At 45.6% G+C, this 23,329-nt stretch overlaps 1 protein-coding gene across 1 annotated transcript in view; it reads left to right on the top strand.

Moving 5' to 3' along the window:
- The window catches only part of PTGES2 (prostaglandin E synthase 2), a 74,683-nt gene that overhangs the window by 36,602 nt on the left and 14,752 nt on the right, over positions 1-23,329 (top strand). Inside the window, exon 6 of the mRNA XM_086924898.1 lies at positions 16,872-16,989. Within this exon, the coding sequence (XP_086781024.1) occupies positions 16,872-16,989 (118 nt within the window). The remainder of the gene's footprint in view (positions 1-16,871; positions 16,990-23,329) is intronic.

Below are 23,329 nucleotides of genomic sequence, written 5' to 3'. Positions count from 1 at the left end.
GCGACCGCAGCAGCCGCGTTCCGAGCAGCCCGATGCATTTTTTTTCCGGATACTATTGTCAGTCAATGACACAGCACGATGGCCTGCCGTGCCGCTGCGCTGCATGATGACTGGCATGATCGGCGCAGGGAGTCTGCCAGCAGTGGCGCAGCTTATCTTATCTACCAGTGGGGCCGTGACCCCGTCACCTGGGTGACCCCATGCAGCTCACAGCCGCGGCCGCCGGACGACCATGTAATCACGCTTGACTGAGAAGACCCGCGTTGTCCCAGTAAGTTTTTACTGTTGTTTTAGTTACTCAAGTTTCCGCCACTGCTGGGCAGGCGCTGCTGACATAGCCGGGCAGTTGGAGCTATAGTACTTTACAGCTCCTGTGAAGCAAAGCAGGCATGGTTTTGTTTTCGTTATGGCAGTTCGTCCACCCCCCCCCCTCCCCGACAACATAATGACTGATGTTGCCGGTCGCCCTTCAAATCACACCCAAGGAGCCGAGAGGCCTCTATACCACGTCGTCATCAGCGAAAACCGAGCCCCACTGCAGCTCTGGGAACAGCTGCCATCCAGGGGCCGTAATAATTACGGGGTCATTAAAAAAATAATCATGTCACAAAGAGAAGCGCTGTGCATTTTAGAGTTATATTTTGTGTTCTATGACTGAATATTTACCTGCCTTTATTAACTTGGTCTTTTAATGAGTGTCACTGCCTGCTGCAATTCCACAAAACACAATATGTGCCTGCCCCCCTCCCGCTGTCCGTGAGCCCGTCCCCCCTCCCGCTGTCCGTGAGCCCGCACCCCCTCCCGCATTGGCGATACTGGGAATTCGGGGGTGTTCCACTTTAGGAAGGCAGTGTGGTGTGCAAGCATGTTAACGTGTTGGTTGAGCAAACTATTCAAGGCGCCCTGGTCTCCGGATCTAAAATATGATAAAGAGGCCGGGAAGGTCCGGCACGGTGTGTTCCGGCGCTGGTTGTTCGTGTATCCATCTGTATCTTTCCCTGTACTTTTCTGTTGCCCGTGCCTGCCTGCTAGTGAGAGTCTGTGCAGTGTGCCCTTTCTGTGTTTGCTTTTCTGTCTGCGTCCGTGCGCATACATTTTTGTTTCTATATGTGTGTGTCGGTATCCCTCCGTGTGCGTTGTTTTTGTCTGTGTGTTTGACTCTGTGTGCATGCGTGTCAGTATGTTTCAGTGTATGTGATTCTGTGTGTGCTTGAGGTTGTTTCTGAGTGTGTCTCTGTGCATATGTGTGGTTTCTGTCTACAAAGTGGAGGGAGGGGTTTGAGGTGTCACGCACGCAGTCTCGACGGGGTCCAAAGGCTGGCATTGTGATGACGAGAGAAGGTGACGTCAGACTGCAGAAAGCATGTCAACGTGTTGGTTGAGCAAACTATTCAAGGCGTCCTGGTCTCCGGATCTAAAATATGATAGAGGCCGGGAAGGTCAGACGTCTCCTTCTGAAGTTAGGCCTTTGTTGGCACGGGCAACAAGGTTATTATTAGAAGTTCTAAGAAGGCGGGCACAAGTGCGTCTCTGCAGAATTCAGAGTAGGCAACAGTTGACCATAATGTACCTGTTAACCCTCATCTTCACAAATAGGCTTCCTATTCGTTGGAATCCAAACCTCCCAGAAATGGTCACATATGTGATTTAGGATGGCGCCGCTGCTGCCACAGGGGCGGGGGGACATATAGACAGTATCGGAGGGGCCTTCTGCTTCTGGGATGCTGGTCAGGGGGCAGAGTGGACCTTCCATTTCCGGCACGGTGTGTTCCGGCGCTGGTTGTTCGTGTATCCGTCTGTCTCTTTCCCTGTACTTTTCTGTTGCCCGTGCCTGCCTGCTAGTGAGAGTCTGTGCAGTGTGCCCTTTCTGTGTTTGCTTTTCTGTCTGCGTCCCTGCGCATGCATTTTTGTTTCTATATGTGTGTGTCGGTATCCCTCCGTGTGCGTTGTTTTTGTCTGTGTGTTTGACTCTGTGTGCATGCGTGTCAGTATGTTTCAGTGTATGTGATTCTGTGTGTGCTTGAGGTTGTTTCTGAGTGTGTCTCTGTGCATATGTGTGGTTTCTGTTTACAAAGTGGAGGGAGGGGTTTGAGGTGTCACGCACGCAGACTCGACGGGGTCCAAAGGCTGGCATTGTGATGACGAGAGAAGGTGACGTCAGACTGCAGAAAGCATGTCAACGTGTTGGTTAAGCAAACTATTCAAGGCGTCCTGGTCTCCGGATCTAAAATATGATAGAGGCCGGGAAGGTCAGACGTCTCCTTCTGAAGTTAGGCCTTTGTTGGCACGGGCAACAAGGTTATTATTAGAAGTCCTAAGAAGGCGGGCACAAGTGCGTCTCTGCAGAATTCAGAGTAGGCAACAGTTGACCATAATGTACCTGTTAACCCTCATCTTCACAAATAGGCTTCCTATTCGTTGAAATCCAAACCTCCCAGAAATGGTCACATATGTGATTTAGGATGGCGCCGCTGCTGCCACAGGGGCGGGGGGACATATAGACAGTATCGGAGGGGCCGTCTGCTTCTGGGATGCTGGTCAGGGGGGAGAGTGGACCTTCCATTTCCGGCACAGTGTGTTCCAGCACTGGTTGTTCGTGTATCCGTCTGTCTCTTTTCCTGTACTTTTCTGTTGCCCGTGCCTGCCTGCTAGTGAGAGTCTGTGTGGTGCGCCCTTTCTGTGTTTGCTTTTCTGTCTGCGTCCGTCTGTGTGTGTGTGTGGTTCTGTCTGTGTGGGTGCATGTGGCTCTGTGTGTTGCTCTGTGTGGGTGCAAATGCAATAGGTCTCGCATTTGCAAGAGATTAAGCTATCGGCATTGTAAATGACAATGCCATTTATTTATCTATTTTCAAAACCAACACATAAATAAAAATGTTGTCATTTACAATGCCAATAGCTCAAACTTTTCCAAAGGCGAAACAATTGCATTGTAAATGCTTGTTCCTTCTGGGTATTCAGTGACATCTGCTTCTGTGTGTTGGGCTAGCGGTAGAGTGCTGGTGTGTGTGGTGTGTAGTCAGTAGTCTTTACATGATTGTGGTATCTCTTCACACAGAATACATTGTTGGTACTATACATGCAGGAGATGCATCCGTGTTGTGTCATGCTGTCTGAAGTGGGTACTTGAGAGAGATCTGTAGTGTACTCGTAGGATTGATATCTGTGCTTATGCATGAGAACCCAGTCAGTGTGTATGTGCGTGAGTGTCATCTGTGCTTATGTGTGCGATCAGACCCAGCATGTGTACGCGTGTCATCTGTGCTTATGTGTAAGATCAGGCCCTGCATGTGTACGCGTGTCATCTGTGCTTATGTGTGAGATCAGGCCCAGCATGTGTACGTGTGAGTGTCATCTGTGCTTATGTGTGAGATCAGGCCCAGCATGTGTACGTGTGAGTGTCATCTGTGCTTATGTGTGAGATCAGGCCCAGCATGTGTACACGTTTCATCTGTGCTTATGTGTGAGATCAGACCCAGCATGTGTACACGTGTCATCTGTGCTTATGTGTGAGATCAGGCCCAGCATGTGTACACATGAGTGTCATCTGTGCTTATGTGTGCGATCAGACCCAGCATGTGTACGCGTGTCATCTGTGCTTATGTGTGAGATCAGGCCCAGCATGTGTACACATGAGTGTAACCTGTGCTTATGTGTGAGATCAGGCCCAGCATGTGTACACGTTTCATCTGTGCTTATGTGTGAGATCCGACCCAGCATGTGTACACGTGTCATCTGTGCTTATGTGTGAGATCAGGCCCAGCATGTGTACACATGAGTGTAACCTGTGCTTATGTGTGCGATCAGGCCCAGCATGTGTGCGCATGTCATCTGTGCTTATGTGTGCGATCAGGCCCAGCATGTGTACACGTTTCATCTGTGCTTATGTGTGAGATCCGACCCAGCATGTGTACACGTGTCATCTGTGCTTATGTGTGAGATCAGGCCCAGCATGTGTACACATGAGTGTAACCTGTGCTTATGTGTGCGATCAGGCCCAGCATGTGTGCGCATGTCATCTGTGCTTATGTGTGCGATCAGGCCCAGCATGTGTACACGTTTCATCTGTGCTTATGTGTGAGATCCGACCCAGCATGTGTACGCGTGTCATCTGTGCTTATGTGTGAGATCAGGCCCAGCATGTGTACGCGTGATTGGTATCTGTGCTTATGCGTAAGATCCGGCTTACGGTGTGTACGCGTGAGTGGTATCTGTGCTTATGCTTGAGATTCGGCCTAGAGTATGTATGTGTGAGTGGTATCTGTGCTTGTCTATAAGATCCAGCTTAGAGTATGTACGCATGAGTGGTAGCTATGCTTATGCATGAGGTCCGGCTTAGTGTGTGCGCGTGAGTCGTAACTGTGCTTATGTATGAAATCCAGCTTAGAGTATGTAGGCGTGAGTGGTATCTGTGCTTATGTGTGAGATCAGGCCTAGCATGGGAACGTGTGAGTGGTAGCTGTGCTTATGTGTGAGATCAGGCCTAGTGAGGAAACGCCTGAGTGGTAGCTGTATCTGTGCCTACGAATAAGATCCGGCTTAGAGTATGTACGTGTGAGTGGTATCGGTGCCAATGTATAAGATCCAGCTTAGAGTATGTACACTTGAGTGGTAGCTATGCTTATGTGTGAGATCCGGCTTAGAGTATTTACGCGTGAGGGGTATCTGTGCCTATGTATAAGATCCGGCTTAGAGTATGTACGCGTGAGTGGTAGCTGTGCTTATGTGTGAGATCAGGCCTAAAATGGGAACGTGTGAGTGGTAGCTGTGCTTATGTGTGAGATCAGACCTAGTGAGGGAACGCCTGAGTGGTAGCTGTATCTGTGCCTACAAATAAGATCCGGCTTAGAGTATGTACGCGTGAGTGGTAGCTGTGCTTATGTGTGAGATCCCAGTAGTGAGCTGTGTGGTAGCTGTGCTTATGTGTGGGATCCAGCTTAGAGTATGTACGTGTGAGTGGTATCGGTGCCAATGTATAAGATCCAGCTTAGAGTATGTACGCGTGAGTGGTAGCTGTGCTTAGGTGTGAGATCCGAATTAGAGTATGTACGCGTGAGTGGTAGCTGTGCTTATGTGTGAGGTCCGGCTTAGAGTATGTACGCGTGAGTAGTAGCCCCGGCAACCGGTTTGAAATGGGCTATGCACAGGGACACCAAATGTGCCCCCAGTGCAGAATTCAAAGCCCTCTTGGAGTGCACCCACCCATCCCCAATACACTAAAGCCTGTCTGGGAGGTGGTGACACCTCCCTGTGACAGGAAACCTATTGTCCAGGCCTCACCTGCCGGAGTTTCGTCCAGCAGCAGGAGGCCAGGCTCATGTCTGTGGCAGCCATTTTGTAATGCCAGGGTTCAGTTAAGCTGGTACCAGGTGTACTGGTGCGGTCATGTTTCTCCCTCTAGAAGAGTGGAATCATACCCCCGCCACCGGAACTGGCGGGGAGCGCGGTATGATTCCAAAGTGTTTGACACCAAACACGATATGTTTCCTTGCAGCCATTCCAAAGTTAGAATATACCGCTAGGTTATAGTGCACTTAAGAGTATGTGGTCTGGCTGCATCACAGAACAGCCCCAGAGAATAGATTCCGAAGGCTGCAGAGGGGCCCTGCTCATGCATGGGCACCCTCTCACACAAAACCCAGCACCCTGCCTTCAGGATTAATAAAGTGATACCACAGGGTCAGACTGATTTGCATATGGCTATGTCTGAACTGGGGTGGTGGCGTGAGCTAAAAAATGGTGATGGATTAAACCCAGATCAGTTGACTGGGGGTGAGTGTTTGATTTGCTCAAACGCTCCGTCCATCCCCACCCCCTTTTGTATCGCTTTGTTCTCCCTAGGTTGGCAGGGTATGCCCAGATGTATGCCCAGACGTGGGTCCCTTGCTGGGTCCCTGGCTCACTTTGCCACTGGATTCAAGCTAGCCTGGCTGATGATGGCGGATTAGCTTGAAACCGGTCCCAGGATGCTTGTTTACGGTCCAGGACAGATCAGTTGACATGGGGTGTGTGTTTGATTTGCTCAAACGCTCCGTCAATCATCACCTTTGGTATCGTTCAGGATTGATAAGGCCTGCCATAGGGGTGACTGATAGGTGTATATGTGTAGTGATATAAGGTAGATATAGGGAACCTATATCTGAGTAAGGGGCGCATGCACCACCTTACACAGGCTGCTGTAGCAGTCCTGTGGTGTCATTTTGGAAGGCTGCCCGGGGTGGCATAATATGTGCTTCAGCCCCTGGTAGGCCTCTGGGGTGCCTATGCTCTTGGTACCTAGTGTACCATATACTAGGACTCATAAGGGTACCCCAGTAACCAATCTGGAGTATTCCTAAAGTACATGGAATCTTTTTAGAGAGGAAGCAGCTAGGCTGGGGTCCTGGATAGCAGGGCCCCAGCCAGGCAAAAGTCGGAAAACAGTGAAACATCAGCAAAAAGTGGGGGTAACTATAAGAAGCAGATCCTACTCTCCTACAGATGGGACGCCTCATGAGACGAGCAGCAATAGGGAAGGCTCCTGCGAAGTTATCCTGATGTCTTCCTTGAGAGCCCTGAACCTTCACTGGGGAGTTGTCCCAGTCAGAATCTATTGACACTTCCAATTTTTCAGACAGGCTTGGGAGATGTTGGGACAAGGAGCTTTAGGAACTTGCAAATGCTCTTAACAGCCCGAGTTAGGAGGGGGGACGAAGGGTGCGCCTTCAAATGACAGATGAAGTTGTATCTCAGTTGTCAGTTTCTAATACTTAGGCTTTCTGAGAACTTCAAAACCTGCAAACCTTTCACTTAGTTGCTCATCAGAAATGTTGGTGAATGTCAAAGTTAGCATGCGGATCATGTGGCAAGTACCAAGGCGGTCTCTATGCCAGTGTTGACTTCCCCTTGCTTTCTGGACAAAGTTGCTCAATTAAGTCTTCTTGGCTTTGGGATGTGCCTCTGCTGACCCTTCCCAGAGACGCGTGCAGGGGTTATGGATCTTACTCTCTTGGAAGCACTTCCAGGCACTAGAGCACACGCAGCAAGGGCTGCTGGGACAGTAATTCTTAAACAAGAATGGCTCTTCCTTAGCAGGGAGACACATTCTCTCCAGATGGTACAACTAGAATGCCACATTGCTTGACATTATGTATGCGAACGGACTAAATGGTTGATGCACATTTTTATGCCCCATAACTGACCTATGATACTGTCCAGATCAAGTACCTCACTCAGGCCAAAGTATCTCATTTGAATCTGCTGACCTAACGAGTGCCGACTGTTCTCAGCTGTTGCCTCTGTAACCGACAGCATGGTTAAGATTGAACTTATTACTGGGAGAGAGTAGAAGATAGCCTCCCATGAGTTTTGCAAGGTCCCTTGGTTGGTCCCTTCATTGGAGACCTCTAAGGATGCTGTCTCTATGCTGTCTTCAACGTTCAGCGTTGAAAGGTAAGCATGCCTCGTGCGGAGCAGTCCCAAGCCGAGAAGGTGGTGCTTACCTCTTTCCAAAGGATCCTTTCTCTGTAAAGGAATCCATGCAGAGTATAAACAGTGATATCTGTGGGATGTAGAAAGGGTGCCAGTGTGATCCTGTGTCTTCCCAGGCTTCCTGGTAGTGTATGTAGCTGAGGCTGCCCTTTTTCCATCTGCTTGTGATGTATAAATCTGTATCACAATCAAAGTCCAAACGCGGTCCACTTCCGGTCATACTGATGGCCTACTCATGTCTATTGTGGGTGCCAAGTTAGAAGCAGTGAGAGCCGCTTCATGTTGATACCTTATAAGGATTGTTTTCTTATGTCTCCAGGAGAGGGATGCCGGGTCCTTATTACTAGCGTTGGGCAATAAATTCCACGCCGCATGGCTCACCAACGTTCAGTTGACGTAGGAGAATTTGTGTCCCTTAGCGTGAATTTCAGGCGCTAGAATTCCTCTCAGTGAGATTTCTCAACACAGGCGGTCATGGCAGGTCGTAACCGTTAGCTTTGAGAAAGCTGCTGCATGAGTTAAAAATCTCTTCGAACGACAGAAAGAAGCAGCGCTCTCTGGTGCGCCACGTGGTGCCTTTCGCAGTAATTTTACAGCTTTGAACAAGCTCTAAGTGCTAAAAATCAGCCACTCAGCGTATCGTGCCAAAATCTGCCCGCTTGCGGAACTCCATGGAAACTCAGTTTTTATGCAACTCTGCGGATTTCCGCAGAGTGATACTTAAGAGTTCTGTCCACCCCTACTTATTACTGGCTTTGCGCTGGCTTGTTTATTTTCTTGCCGTTCATTGATGTTATCGCTCTTGGTTGCCTTGTTCGGTCTTTTGGTGTGTACAACTTGAAAAGGACCTGCTTGTTGGGTTTTTCCCCACTGTAGATGAGGGTGTACATGTGCTTTTCTAGGTACCAGACCAGTCTGAGTTAAAGAGCTCAACCAGATTTTAGAGGAAACCAACCGCAACAAAACTCAAGACTTGGTTGATGGGCCCTGAAAGTCTGGAACAGGACCTCCTTTCCTGCACCTATGTAGCTGTCCATGTTTTTATAACTGTTCTGCAAAAGGAGTTTCATTCTCTGCCTCAGCAATTCTTCTGACTGCGGTAGAATATATATCGATGAAACCCACAGCCGAGGGGAAAAAAGCTAAACATTCTGAGGAGTAAAACAAGGCAGTTGGATCATCATAGCTGGCTATAGTATTGACTGCCAGTAGTGTACAGTTGTGACTGGTATTCTGGTATACTTCTGTGTTTCTCTGTGTGCAGCACTGCCACCACATGACCACAGAGGCAAAGGGGGAGCGAGGGTTATATCCTCCGTCGCACTTCCTTCCAAATTACTATCAATTCAAAATGTTGCCTCCAAGCCAATTAGCAAGTCAGTGCTCCCAAATATTCAATATTCTCCATTAAGAAAGGCATTTTCGCAGCATGTGGTCTGAGAGAGTAGATGCAGAAAATAGATACTGGTTCAAGAAGAGAACTGGTGCTTGGTATGGCTGCCGAACAGGAGCCGCTTTTCTTAAGTTGTGAATTTTTGGAAGGATATAAAAATATGGTGCTTTGGATTCAGTTTAATGAGCTGCTCTGTTTCAGGTTTAAAATCCATCCAGCAATTTCTGCCCCATAAACCATCGTTTTTATGATGTCAAGTTCTTTTGTGAGTTCCTCTGATAGAATTTTGTAGCTATTTGTGTCACAAAGTTTCAGGCACTCCTTTTTGTATTCCTCTGTGGACATAACTATTGCACCGCCTTTGTTGGACTTTTTACTAATTAGCTCACATCTGTTAAATGCAGTGCTCAGTGCACTATGTTCTTCAGATGGTACATTTTGAAGTGAGTCTCTGATTTTTGTTTTGATTTGGTTTTTTTTGTTGAGAGTTATCACACACGATGCTTGAGAATTCTAATCTATGATCACCTCTGTCTTCACTTTTAAGAGGGAGAGGGTAGGGTCATAAAAAGATATTTAAGAAGTAGTCTCAAGCAGCGTATTGTAGCATGCTTCATCATCGGCGAGCTCTCACACTGGGGTAGGAACAATGGCACCCAGCGGACTCAACAGGGGTCCAAGGACATGGAAGTTCTTATAGATCTTATTTCAGGACAAATGCAATGGTCCAGTTCAGGTCAGAAAGATTAAACATACCTCTGGGTATACCCAAGAAAATTCCTTTGTTATAAAGTACCCCTGGTAATGATTTTTAAAAAAAGGTATCGTCAACAGATGAAATGCAATGATTCATCTGACTATCTGGACTCCCTGAACCACCAACATGTTTTGACCTATACTAAAGCCCAGACGGTCTGAGTTCTTCATCAGGATAAAAGGACTCCCTAGCTGTGATGGTCATTCATAGCATGCGAAAAGGATTTTTTCCCTACTAGTCCATAATCTACTAGAACCTAAACCTGAATCATTTTAAACTACAGGCTTCATGGTTCAGTGTGGGGTAACGCCTCATCTGTTGTCCAACTTTCCTCAACACCTAAAACAGGCCCCCTTTCACTGCTATCTCGATACGGCATTTATGAACCTAACCTACTACTACTACTTAAAGTGAAACAAGCATTTGCAATTACCATAGATCTCACAGTTACACAAGTTAAAGCTATTGGCATTGTAAATGACAATGCCTTTAATTTATGTTTTTAAAACAAATACAAATATAAAATGCATTGTTATTTGCAATGTCAATAGCTCAAACTCGCGTAAATGCGAGACCTATTGCATTGCAAATGCTTTTTTTTGTAATATCCTCCCTTATCTGTGCCCCTCTTGAAGTATTTGCATGCAATGTAAGTACCAAGAATGGGCTCTGTGCCGAAAGATGTGCAAGGCCGTGAAATTAAGCCAAAGGTATTATCAAATCAAATCACTTTTGACCCACCTTCCCATAGTCTAGCCCTTCCGCTTCAGATCTGCATGAAGCCAGAAATACTTGCAGGGAGCTTGGCTTAAGGCAGCCTGCCAACATCCTCACATATGCACTAACCAGCTCCAAAGTTACTAGGCCATGAAAACGTATCATGCCACAGAGGACCAAACATGCGGATGGTCTGTCAAAAGTCATGAAGATGCATCAAAGTATGCCACCGTTTTCGAAAATAAACACTTTTTCCCCATGACGGACTGGTTCAAATGTCCAACACTAATCAGGATGCCAAACATCTCCCACATCCTGTGCAAACAGAGCTAACCTTGGAGGCAAATCAAAAAATGCTTCCACTGCTGACCACAGCCGGCACCTCTGCGTGATGAAAGGATACTGAAGCTTGGAAAGGTGCAGCTTGAACGTCCCCTCCTTCTCCCCCTCTACCCCAACTATCTGGCCCTCCTCCTCTCCATCCACTCTCCACGCTCCTCCAGCTTGCAGAGCAAGGACCCCACGAACCGCACTTAGAAGGAGGGGCAAGGAGGAAGTTATGGATGAAGGGCTCGGGAGCTCGCGTCAGGGGGGATGAAAGGATGAGGACCAGCTGCCCGAGGGCACTTTCATCCTCCCATGCACTCAAAGGATTCCTGCTTCACCTGGAGGCGATAATCGATGGCTTCTGCCGCCACACCCAGCCACGGCTGAGAGCTGCGCTCCAGGCTTTTACAGTTGTGTTTAAGGCCAGGGACTCGAGCTCAGCCCCTCCCAGTTCCTCTGAGTTTGGGAGACTGAAGAGAGAACTTATTAAACAAATAAAGAACAGGCCGCTGTGAGCAATGGGACATAGGGAGGAGGGCGATGGCCATAGGAGGGGCGGGCAGGTGATGACCTATAGGGCAGGCAATGGATGATGGGGCATTGGACAGGGTTTTGGCGAGGGATTTGGAAAAGCGTCACACCATACATGCATAGTTCTCTGGCGTGAAGTCAGCTTTTACTGCCACTCCTGTCCGAGAGATCCCAAACCTTCCCAGCCCTGACAGCACCGGGTGCAGTCTGTCCCCGACAGCCCGCCGCACCTGCAGCCATCTGGCTGCACTCATGGACTTTTTCGAGAACGGAAGTGAAACACAAGGACGAACAACCAGAAACTCTTTTTGGTTGCCAAGGACGGCTCGACTAACGAGGTGTAGGACCGTGTGAGGATGAAACGTACCATTCATCGACCTGTATCATGAGCGATAGCTCCGCTGTTTTGGGTACGCTGGCTTACTCTCTGGCAAGGCAGTCACTGAAAGGGCATTAGGGCTTGAACAGAGCCAGTCATGCCAGGTTGGTCTGATATAGGACTCACATCCATTTTGAAGGCCGTACGACGCTCCACTGAGACAGACATGACTGACACTACCCCAGCCCTAACAGCTTCGCAGTAATTCTGGCCACTAAACATCTTCTCACACATGTCACAGACTATCTTAGCCGCTCTGATCTTGCTGCAATAGTGGCCTGAGAGAGTTGTTTTAATTTCACGACAGGGAGGACTTCTCTTTACAAATAAGTTTGACGTGATTTGTAGGATGCCTTTTCATTCCCATGCTCTGCCCTGCCTTAAACCATGGCCCCTACAATGTGACAGCCGGGGAGTGATGTGCTTAATTCACACAGCCAATTAAATGTAAGCAGGGCATCTATTAAAGGCAGAGCTCAGGGTGGCCTTTGTCTTGCATCTCGCCCCCAAGTGAGTTAAAAGCTGCGCCGCTGACAAGCTGTCTCCGTGGAGCCAACGGGGGGGGGCGGGGGGCTGAGGGAAGGAAAGTGAAAGCGCACGATGCGCGCACTACTAGCCTCCGGGAACAGGGGATGTGCTGCGTACAAAGTGCACAGCTCCTGTCCGTATGCGTAAGGTGCCCAGCCATTCAGAGCACAGAAACAAAAAGAGGAAGTTAGACATTCTTGCCTGTCACATAGGCGGGGCCTGTGACGCGGCCGGAAGAGGCCGGTGTGGCTCGTTGAAGCGGGGCTCCCATGAAGAAGGGAGAGCCCCGCGGTTGCGGTCGAAGTCCCGGGTCCAAAAAGGGGGCTTGGGTGAAGTGGAGAGGCGGCGTCTGTTTCTACAGGGCTCCCGTATACTGAGGGAGCCCCTGCAGGGCGTCGCATGGGATCCCCGCAAACTGAGTCTCTGCACAGCAGCCCGGTGAGAGGGGTTGCATGCTGGCACTAGCGAGTGCCTGTCCTGAGCAGTCCTGCCATTGCAGGCCACTCCATCGGGGCATATTTTATTTTAAGCACCAGTGCGCTCCCATGTCTGGGGCATTTTGTGTATTTCACGCGTGCAGCCGACGGGGGGAATGGAAAGTGAAAGTGCATAAGGCTGCTAAGGACGGAAGGGGGACAGGAGATGTGCACACCGCATGGCTGTACGTGCGTGTTCACGCGTGCATGCACATTTCCAACTCGGCAACAATAGATCTCGCTGGCGACTGTGATTTCGCGCTGCGTCGCCAGGCAAGACCTAAAAACAGAAGTATCCAAAGATCGGAATTCTCGAGTATATTGTGTGATAACTGCCTCAAAGGCGGACATACTAGAGTGTGAATCTCTTTCATCTCCTGGGGGGTTTAAGTTGATTTTTTTTTTTTCTTTTTACTTTTTTGAGCATCAATTGATCAAATGTTAGAATTTCTTCTGGGTACATTTAGCTAGGGACTTAAATACTGTGTGACACGCCAAAGCTCTGTGTCTGTTTGCTTTTGCCCCCTTTATTAAGCATGTTTAGCAAATGATAAATGTACTTGTATTTTGTTAAAACAAACTCTGCACGTTCACAGTGACGTTAGAAGCGAGTAGTCCTTCTGGCCAGGTGTTTGTTTAATACAAAACACTGGTGATTCCCAGTGTCGTAAGTTCACTATCACATTTGTTTGCTCGTCCTAAGTAGGGCATCCTTTCCTTCTCTCCTGGCCACCTTTTGTGTTTGGTCCGACCAGTATATCCATTGGTTTCCTGTCACTAAACCAGGCTGGTGATTGAGGGGTAACTATTGGTGAGGTGAGAAGCGCCCAAAGTTATTCTTCCACTATATCTGGGGTGAAAAAGCGTTTGCACCCAGCGATCGGTGAACCCCTTCTGGGGGAGGCCTGTATACTACTCGCCGCTGCTCCATTTGTCAGAACTTTGTGATTAGGGTTTCTTCTTTTGTGTGTTTGTGCATACTGTTGCTATTGTAAAGACTGGTATCTTTATCCTCTGTTAAAAAGGGGTACAGCGTTTCGTGATTACGGTTTTAATATCCATTTGCCATTTTAGTATTTTTTTGTTGAGACAGAAATTTCTCGTTCCAATTCATCCCTTTATTAATTTCACTGAGGCGTTTTTTGTAAACGGAGGTCTGTATGCTGATCTTTAGTTTGGTTTCACTTGCCAAGTCTGATGAGAGGAGCATCCGAGATGCACTTGGCGCCATAGACAGTAAAACTAGTCAATCTCTAGTACACTTACATGCTATTTGAGAGCACTCTTTTGGGAACACAAGGTCCCCCAAAAAGAGGCGTGGTTCATTCAGGACAGTCCACTCCGCGCTACACTCGTTCACAAATACTTGGTCATCCTGGCCCTGTCGAGGGCTGTTTTGACTTGGGCTCTTTAGATGGGCCGAGTATTCCCATTCTTCTTGATGACCAGCGCTCCATGGCCTGCTGGACTCACCTAGACGGAGTCGATCAAATGAATGCGGTCTTTTCATCATCAGAGCTGAATCCCTGGTGATTAGCCACAATGCAGTCAGTAATTTATCAGGTACACAGGAATGCTGGTATCCTACTCAGACAGTATGGATCCAGAGAAGATACTCTGGTATCAAATATTGACTTATCAACCACCGCACTAAGACCAAGGGGGAGACCGGATTAGATCAGACGTCACATTTCCTCCCAGATCACAATTCATGAAAAATGCTGTGATGTTCCTAAAAGAAAGCTGAACCCAAAATGTATCTCTGTGATGTCTGAGCTTATGTCCGAGGATTATCTGTTACAGGATGCACGGTCTCCAGGGCCCACGTGTGAATGGTGTTTCTGTTCACACACGTGTGTTGCACTGTTTTGGAACTTGCGTGTGTGCACAGCACTGATTCCAGTGCTCACGTGTAAGTGGTGTTTGTGTTCATACATGTGTTTTGCACTGTTCTGGTACATGTGTGTGTGCACAGCACTGCATTCAGTGCCCACATGTGAGTGGTGTTTCTGTTCACACACTTGTGTTGCAAAGTTTGGGTTATTGTGTGCGCACAGCACTGCATCCAGTGCCCACATGTGAGTGGTATTTGTGTTCACATACATGTGTTGCACTGTTTGGGTACTTGCGTTTCTGCACAGGATAGTCTTCAGTGTCCAGGTGAGTCGGGTTTGTGTTCATACATGTATGTTTCACTGTTTTGGTGCTTGCATATGTGCACAGCACTGCATCCAGTGCCCACATGTGAGTGGTGTTTGTGTTCACACATGTGTCTTGCTCTGTTTTGGTACTTGTGTGTGCGCACAGCACTGCATCCATTGTTCATGTGTGAGTGGTGTTGGTGTTCATAAACGTGTGTTGCACTGTTTGGGTACATGTGTATGTGCTTTCCACTGTCTCCAGTGTTCGCATGTGAGTGGTTTTGTGTTCATACACATGTGTTGCACTGTTTTGGTACTTGTGTGCACAGCACTGCATCCAGTGCCCACGTGTGAATGGTGTTTCTGATCACACACGTGTGTTGCACTGTTTTGGTACTTGTGTATGTGTGCACCGCACTGCGTCCACTGCTCATGTGTGAGTGGTGTTTATGTTCACACGTGTGTTGCACTGTTTTGGTACTTGTGTGTGTGCACAGCACTGCATCCACTGCTCATGTGTGAGGTGTTATATACATGTCTGTTGCACTGTTTTGGTACTTGTGTGTGTGCACAGCACTGCATCCACTGCTCACGTGTGAGTGGTGTTTGTGTTCACGCACGTGTGTTGCACTGTTTTGGTACTTGTGTGTGTGCACAGCACTGCATCCACTGCTCATGTGTGAGAGGTGTTATATACACGTCTGTTGCACTGTTTTGGTACTTGTGTGTGTGTGCACAGCACTGCATCCACTGCTCACGTGTGAGTGGTGTTTGTGTTCACGCACGTGTGTTGCACTGTTTTGGTACTTGTGTGTGTGCACAGCACTGCATCCACTGCTCATGTGTGAGAGGTGTTATATACATGTCTGTTGCACTGTTTTGGTACTTGTGTGTGTGCACAGCACTGCATCCACTGCTCACGTGTGAGTGGTGTTTGTGTTCACGCACGTGTGTTGCACTGTTTTGGTACTTGTGTGTGTGCACAGCACTGCATCCACTGCTCATGTGTGAGAGGTGTTATATACACGTCTGTTGCACTGTTTTGGTACTTGTGTGTGTGCACAGCACTGCATCCACTGCTCACGTGTGAGTGGTGTTTGTGTTCACGCACGTGTGTTGCACTGTTTTGGTACTTGTGTGTGTGCACAGCACTGCATCCACTGCTCATGTGTGAGAGGTGTTATATACACGTCTGTTGCACTGTTTTGGTACTTGTGTGTGTGCACAGCACTGCATCCACTGCTCATGTGTGAGAGGTGTTATATACACGTCTGTTGCACTGTTTTGGCACTTGTGTGCACACCCTGCCTCCAGTGCACGAGTGATCATTTCTTCTGAGCACTCTTCCATCCTTTCTTGTAAATTATAAACAGGACAATTGGAATTATGCGATGCTATGGAATTTTCTGCATAAGTATGAATTTGCCACAAAAGCCATCATCATCTGCATAAGTTACAAATTAAAAAAAAGTTTATAGTTCACAAAATCTAAAGTTGCTTAAAACTATGCAGAGCAAGGAGGCTTACTGCGCATTACTCGTCCCCTCCTCTGCGGAGTATCACATGCAGTGATACTGAGGAGGTGCAACATCTGCCAGACACTGTTAACATCGTAAAATGAAGAAATGGTGATCCTGCCACATAATGTGGCATTGTGCTGCATCATTTGCCTTTACTTGCCACATCATTTAGTTATCTGTGCCTCATAATGTGTTCCTCCCCTGCAGCATACCTTCAGTGACCCTGTCTGTAAAGGGCTCAGCTGCCCGTTTGGTGCCTTAGAAACACTGTGAATGACATGTGAGCGATGTGAACTGTTGTATGTGCCGTGTCTAGTGTGCATATTAGAGGAGTATGTGAATGTTAATGTGCACTACTTCTAGCATGCACATGTCTTTGGTATCGGTTAACCATGTAGGCGCTGTGCGGTCTGTAATTTGTGAAGGGAGTCGGGTATGTGCTTGGAATGCGCATTCTGTGTTGAATGTATGTCGCCGTATACATTGAGAGGGTGTTTACGTGCTGTGGGTGAAGTGTTTGAATCAGGCTGGTGTTCTGGTGGTGTTCCACACACTTGTGCATATGTATGGGCCATGTGTGTGTAACAGTACCCACACGTCTCAGTTTCCTAATTGTGTCATCTCTCTGATCACAGGCACCACCTCCAGGATGACGTGCGCCAGGACCTGTACAAAGCAGCCGATGATTGGGTGAAGGCCATTGGCAAACACCGGCCCTTCATGGGTGGGGAGCAGCCCAACCTCGCTGATCTGGTGAGCAAAGGTTTAGGGAGGTATCAGGCCCATCAGGGAGGGAGACGTGCAGATATGTGTATATATATATTCACTGAAAAAACCATAGGTTTCACACCAGTTATAGTTAGCTGGAAATTTTACTGACATAAAACCATTGAAATTCCCACGTTCTAGTTAGTTGGACTCACTATAACTTGCGCGCCTGCATGCACTGCTGATGACATCACATATTACATCACTCATGACATGGTCAGTGACATCACTCATGACATCACTGATGACACCATCCAGTGAATGTGTGTATTTCTGAAAAATAAATATGTTTTATATATGTATATGTAAAGGTCGATGGAAGAATAACTATTTAAATAAGTGTCTAAATGGATGTTTTAAAAAAAAATTGATTGGTTAACTGGCTTATTAAGTGTATCTTAGTGAATACATATATTAGCGAGTAATTTTTTAATTTTTTAATATTTGTATCAGTGTTTCACTTTGTATATAAGTGGCTGCATGGGTTGGCGACTGACTCACTGTTTGTATGTGTTTTGAAGACAGCATATGTGCAGGACTGTATGGGTGGATGAGTGTGTATATGTGTGTGTTAGTGAGTGAATGCCTGTCTCACTAGTGTCTTTATGAGTAACTACATATGTTTTAATCTAGTATATGTGAGTTTTGATGTATAAAAGTGAGTATATGTGAGAGTGAGAGATTGAAAGAGTTCCTGTTTAAATAAGTATGTGTTTCTATAAGTGATTGTTTAATAGAGTAAGTATGTGTAAGTTTCCTTAGAAGTAATGTGCTAGTGTGTGTATAGTTGTATATGCAAATAAATGGATGTTCAATAGTTTATTTGCATGTGTGAGTATGTGTGTGAGTAACTTTTGGATGACTGTCGGTGTGTAACAGGATGTATAGGTGTATCACTACATATGATGAGTGAGTATATGTATGAGTGACTATATAGAACTGTTGCTGAATGAGAGGATGTGTATATAGATGGTGGAATTACTGAATTGGTTGTTGTAACTGGTATGGGTATCTCCATTTTTTTGAAAATGTTAGTTTCTATTTTTGAATATGTGTTTCAAGGGTTACATTACACTGAAAGGAGGTCTGTCACTCTGTCACAAGGATGGTGTCATCAGTGATATAATGAGTGATGTCACTGACCATATCATGAGTGATGTAATATGTGAAGTCATCAGCAGTGCATTGCAGGCGCGCAAGTTATAGTGAGTCCAACTAACTATAACGTGGGAATTTCAATGGTTTTATGTCATTAAAATTTCCAGTTAACTATACCTTGTTGAAACCTATGGTTTTTTCAGTGAATTTAATAGGTTTTTTAAATGCTAATTCCTAACTATAACTGGTGTGAAACCTATGGTTTTTTCAGTGAATTTCATAGGTTTTTTAAATGCTAATTCCTAACTATAACTGGTGTGAAACCTATGGTTTTTTTCAGTGAATTTCAAAGGTTTTTTTAATGGTAATTCCTAACTATAAGTCTCACTTTATAAGTAAGACTGTTAGCGCTCTAGTTGTTCTTTAGAATCCTCTGGTACATTCTGTCATTGGGCTATAGTTGCTCTACATCTGGCTGATATTTGGACTACATTTGTATTTTTTGTCTCTGGTGGCCATCTTTGGGCTACATTGGGCTACATTTGGGCTACATTTGGGCTCTAACATATATATATAGCCCAATGTAGCCCAATATATATTTTTTCAAAGTTAATTTTCTTAAAAACCACTTGAGCATATATCTTGAGACATAGCAAAGGCACATCGGGCTACCAGTCCCTTCAATTTTGCAATTTTTTTATTTTTATATTGGGTGAGCGTCCCGGAAAGCGTAGTATTATGAAGCGCCCCGGGGCACGTACCGGGGAGCGTCCCGTTAGCGCCAATGTCGCGAACGAAAACATGATCGTGACGTATCGCGTAGCCGCGTCCGCGTGATACGCATGGCGTAAACTCACCCGGAAGCATTCGGCGCGCTTACGTGACGCGCCCCGGGGCGCGTAGCGGAAGCGCTTCGGGTCATGTGACCTGAAAATAACACTTTTCATTGGTTCATAACAGTTTTGGTTTCATAATGATGAAACCCCTGGTCACGTGACCTAAAAATAACACTTTTCATTGGTTCAGGATATTTTTTTTTTCCAAATGATGAAAGCCCCCACCTTTTTTCCTTATTCTACCTTTGTGCTTTGAGAGAGGTAGACCTGCAGTTATATCAGTCGAAAATGGCTACATTAGCTGCAGCTGCTGGATCTTCTGGACCACCACCACCACCACCACAAGGACCTCCACAACTTCACAGTGGTGGAGATCAAGAACAGGAGGAGGATGAGGAGGAGGAGGAGAGTAGATTCGTCCGAGAGGACAATATTACCTACAAACCAAAAGAACACATCATATGGCAATTTTTTTCAATCTCCAACGACAAAAAAAAAGTAAATGCACCTAAAGCAACCTGCTTAATCTGTCATCAGGACCTGTCAAGGGGGAATCCCAACAAAAAAAATACTAATTTGGCAACCACACAATGATCAGGCATATGCTTCGAAAGCATCCAAATAACTGTGCTAGGGCAGAGGTCAGGGAACTGGCCAGAAACCCTGTCCAATCTTCTGCCAGCACCTCCCAAACTAATGTTTCCACCCCATCAGGACCGGAAGTTAGGGAGACATGCTCCACCATACAAACCAAATTTTCAAATTTAAAAATGGTTTGTAAATTTTGTGGACAAACAATATGCTATGGAGAGCAATGCATCACACTTATTAATCGTGCTTGGGATAACCACAAGTGCCCAAGGAAACATTAATTTGTTCCACTTTTTTTTTTCTCCTGTTGAGCCCTTTTGAAATCCCTGTTTTTTGTTTCTCCCCTTAAAGAATACAAAAAAAACAAAAAATGTTCAGAAAAGCCAAGAAAAGTTTTTTTTTTTTTAAAAACAATTAAAAAAAAAACAACAAAAAGAATTAAAAAAACAGTTCTTTTTTGAACTACCTCCAATTTATGGAAAAAAAGGCTTCATTTTTTAAAAACTCTGTCATTCTTTTTTCCTCATGGTACGCTCCCCGGTCCGCGCACCGGGCGCTCCCCCCCGCGCAAATCGAATTTTTTTTTTTTTATTTGCCCAGCGGGGCCCTTTTATGGCCCCCACATCAAACCTAGGGGGTCAGGGGGGTCTACTCTGCCCCCTTATGGTCATTTGCCCCTTTGTTTTTGCCACCTCTTGTGTCTCGATTTTACCGAGACACAAGATGGCGGCCGCTCCGGACTGTTTCGAATGTTTACAGACACCCGAGAGCCAATCAGCTTTCCGTGCGCACCTCACGTGGCGCGCCCGGAGCGCTCCCCGGTGCCCGTACCGGGGCGCTGCCATAGATATATATATTTTTTAGAACATAAATTACTCAAAAACCACTGGAGCACACATCATGAGACATAGCAAAGGCACATCGGGCTACCAGTCCCTACAATTTTGCCAAGTTTTGTGCAAATCCATTCAGCCGTTCGGGCTAGAAGTGAGTTTGACCGCCCTATGGAAATTAACATGGGGAAAACACGTTTTGGGACCCCCCTTTTATCTCGGCCCCCACTTGACGAATCCCCCCAAACTTTCAGGGAAGGAGCAGAGCGGAGCGGGCCATTTTCATGGAGAAATTTGCGAAGATTCGTCCACCGGCGCCAAAGTTATTCCCAATAGAATGTTGCGGTTTTCCTATGGAAAGTAGATCCTAACTATAACTACCTACTGGCGACCAGTAGGAGATATATATGTATGTATGTATGTATATGTATATATATATATATATATATATATATATATATATATATATATATATATATATATATATATATATATATTCACAGAAAAAACCATAGGTTATAGTGGATATATAGTTAGGAATTTGCATTTAGAAAACCTTGAAAATTCAATGAAAAAATCATAGGTTATAGACCATATATAGTTAGGAATTCGCATTTACAAAACCTTATTTTACTCGCATAAAACCATTGAAATTCCATATATAGTTAGAAGCGCTAACTATATATCGCGCACCCGCAATCCACTGCTGATGATGTCACATATTACATCATTCATGACATGGTCAGTGACATCACTGATGACATCACTGATGACATCTCAAATGACATCACTGATGACATCACTGATCACAACATCCAGTGATTGTATGTGTCTGTAAAGTTTAAATATGTTTCACATATTGAAGAATGAGTGGATGTATAAGTGTCTGGATGAAGAATTTAGTAGGTGCATGACTGACTGTATGAGTGAGTGATTAAATGTGTCTCACTGAGTGCATGGGTTAGTGACTAAACTGTCTTAATTTGTGCATCAGTATGTTTGTTGTTGTGTAAGCTGCTGCATGTGTTGATCAGTAGCTATAAGAGTGGCCATATGGGTTATTGATTGGTTGCCCAAGTATTTGAATGGGAGGCTAAGTGTGTGTGTGGGTGGCTGGGAGGTGCGTGACTCTGTGCATAGATGTGTAAGCAGTTGATTCACTAGGAGTATGAGTTCAAGAGTGCATGTGGAAACAGCTATATGGGCGGTTGACTATGCATGGGTGTGTTGGTGAGTGAATGGATTTCTCATTGCTACATGTGCAAGTAAGTACGTATGTAAAACACAATACATGTGAGAGTTGAGATATATAAATAACTGAACATAAGAGCCAGTGAATGTGTGAGTGGCTGTATCGATCACTGTGAGCTTGTATCCGGGATTATATAAGAGAATAAATATGTGTTATTATATGTTTGAATAAGTAAGATGTGTATAACTTTATAGTTGAGGAAATGGAGGTGTGATTGATTCTTTGCATGACTGAGTAGGTGTGTGAGTAACTCCATGGATGAGTGACAGTCTGTGAGTGTCTGTTTATACTGAGTGTATGTAAGGTTATATTAGAGTCTGAAGAGGTTCATTGTATTATCACATAAGTGATGTGATCAGTGATGACAAATGAGATGTCATCAGTGATGTCATTTGAGTTGTCATCAGTGATGTCATTTGAGATGTCATCAGTGATGTCATTTGAGTTGTCATCAGTGATGTCATTTGAGATGTCATCAGTGATGTCATCAGTGATGTCACTGACCATGTCATGAATGATGTAATATGTGACATCATCAGCAGTGGATTGCGGGTGCGCGATATATAGTTAGCGCTTCTAACTATATATGGAATTTCAATGGTTTTATGCGAGTAAAATAAGGTTTTGTAAATGCTAATTCCTAACTATATATGGCCTAAAACCAATGGTTTTTTCATTGAATTTTCAAGGTTTTCTAAATGCAAATTCCTAACTATATATCCACTATAACCTATGGTTTTTTCTGTGAATTTCATTGGTTTTTTAATAGCAAATATGAAAAGCTTTAAAATGTCAAGTACGTGATAGATAAAAACATTTTCGTATTTATGCACGCTGATGTGCTTTGAACGCTGCACCCCCCCCCCCCCCCCTCTTTTGTCTTAGTAGTACTCTCTCTTTGCAGATACTGAAGGGTAGTTAACGCAGGCCTTTACCACCGTTGTAATCCGTCGTGCCTCCTTGTCTCTCCATTTGATTGATTGTTGTCCAAGCATTTACTGTTTTAGAATTGGTTCTCTTTGGATCATTCTCTATTTACAAACAAGCACAAAGTCGCAATACTCTGTTTAGTCTTTGCAGATAGTGAAAAATCGTGTAAAAAAATAAAAGTAATCGAGCAAAATCAGTAGGCCACTAATTGGATCTCTTTTTGACCTCGCTAAAATAGAAATATTAGGAACAACCCTTCATGAGAAATACGAAAATAGTGAGATGAACTGAGCTCCACACCATGAGGGCTGCAAGACAGCTCGGCTCCATCACCCATCCCGCACAAAATAACGACAAACCCTATGCAAATATTAAAAATATAGACAACACACCAGCAAAGAAACAGGGTAAAACATTTTATTAAAAAACTATTTACATAACGTTGGTTTATAAGATGATGTCAGTAGTGGACCGATGTGTGAATAGATCGAAAACAGCACAAGGCTCCAAGATCCGGATGGCAAGCTCCTGGATGTTGGGTGCCATAGTTTAGAGTTCTGAATTTCAGCCTTTTTCAATGCCTGTGCTTTGTTGAATCAAAATGGCGGCTTGACACAAAGCTGACTCAAGCGTTGCTACTGATGCTATGCAGACCAAAACTGGTTTTCAGTTTGTACATTTTTCTAGATTTTTCAATCCAAGTTTGGTTGACTTTGTAGAACGATGGCTTCAGATTTTCAACATACGGTGTGGTGGCGCTGACTGGGAGGGGGCGCTTCGCTCCT

The sequence above is a fragment of the Lissotriton vulgaris genome, chromosome 5, assembly GCF_964263255.1.
Source record: "Lissotriton vulgaris chromosome 5, aLisVul1.2, whole genome shotgun sequence".
Classification (NCBI taxonomy): Eukaryota; Metazoa; Chordata; class Amphibia; order Caudata; family Salamandridae; genus Lissotriton; species Lissotriton vulgaris.
This window is presented reverse-complemented; position numbering and strand designations above follow the sequence as displayed.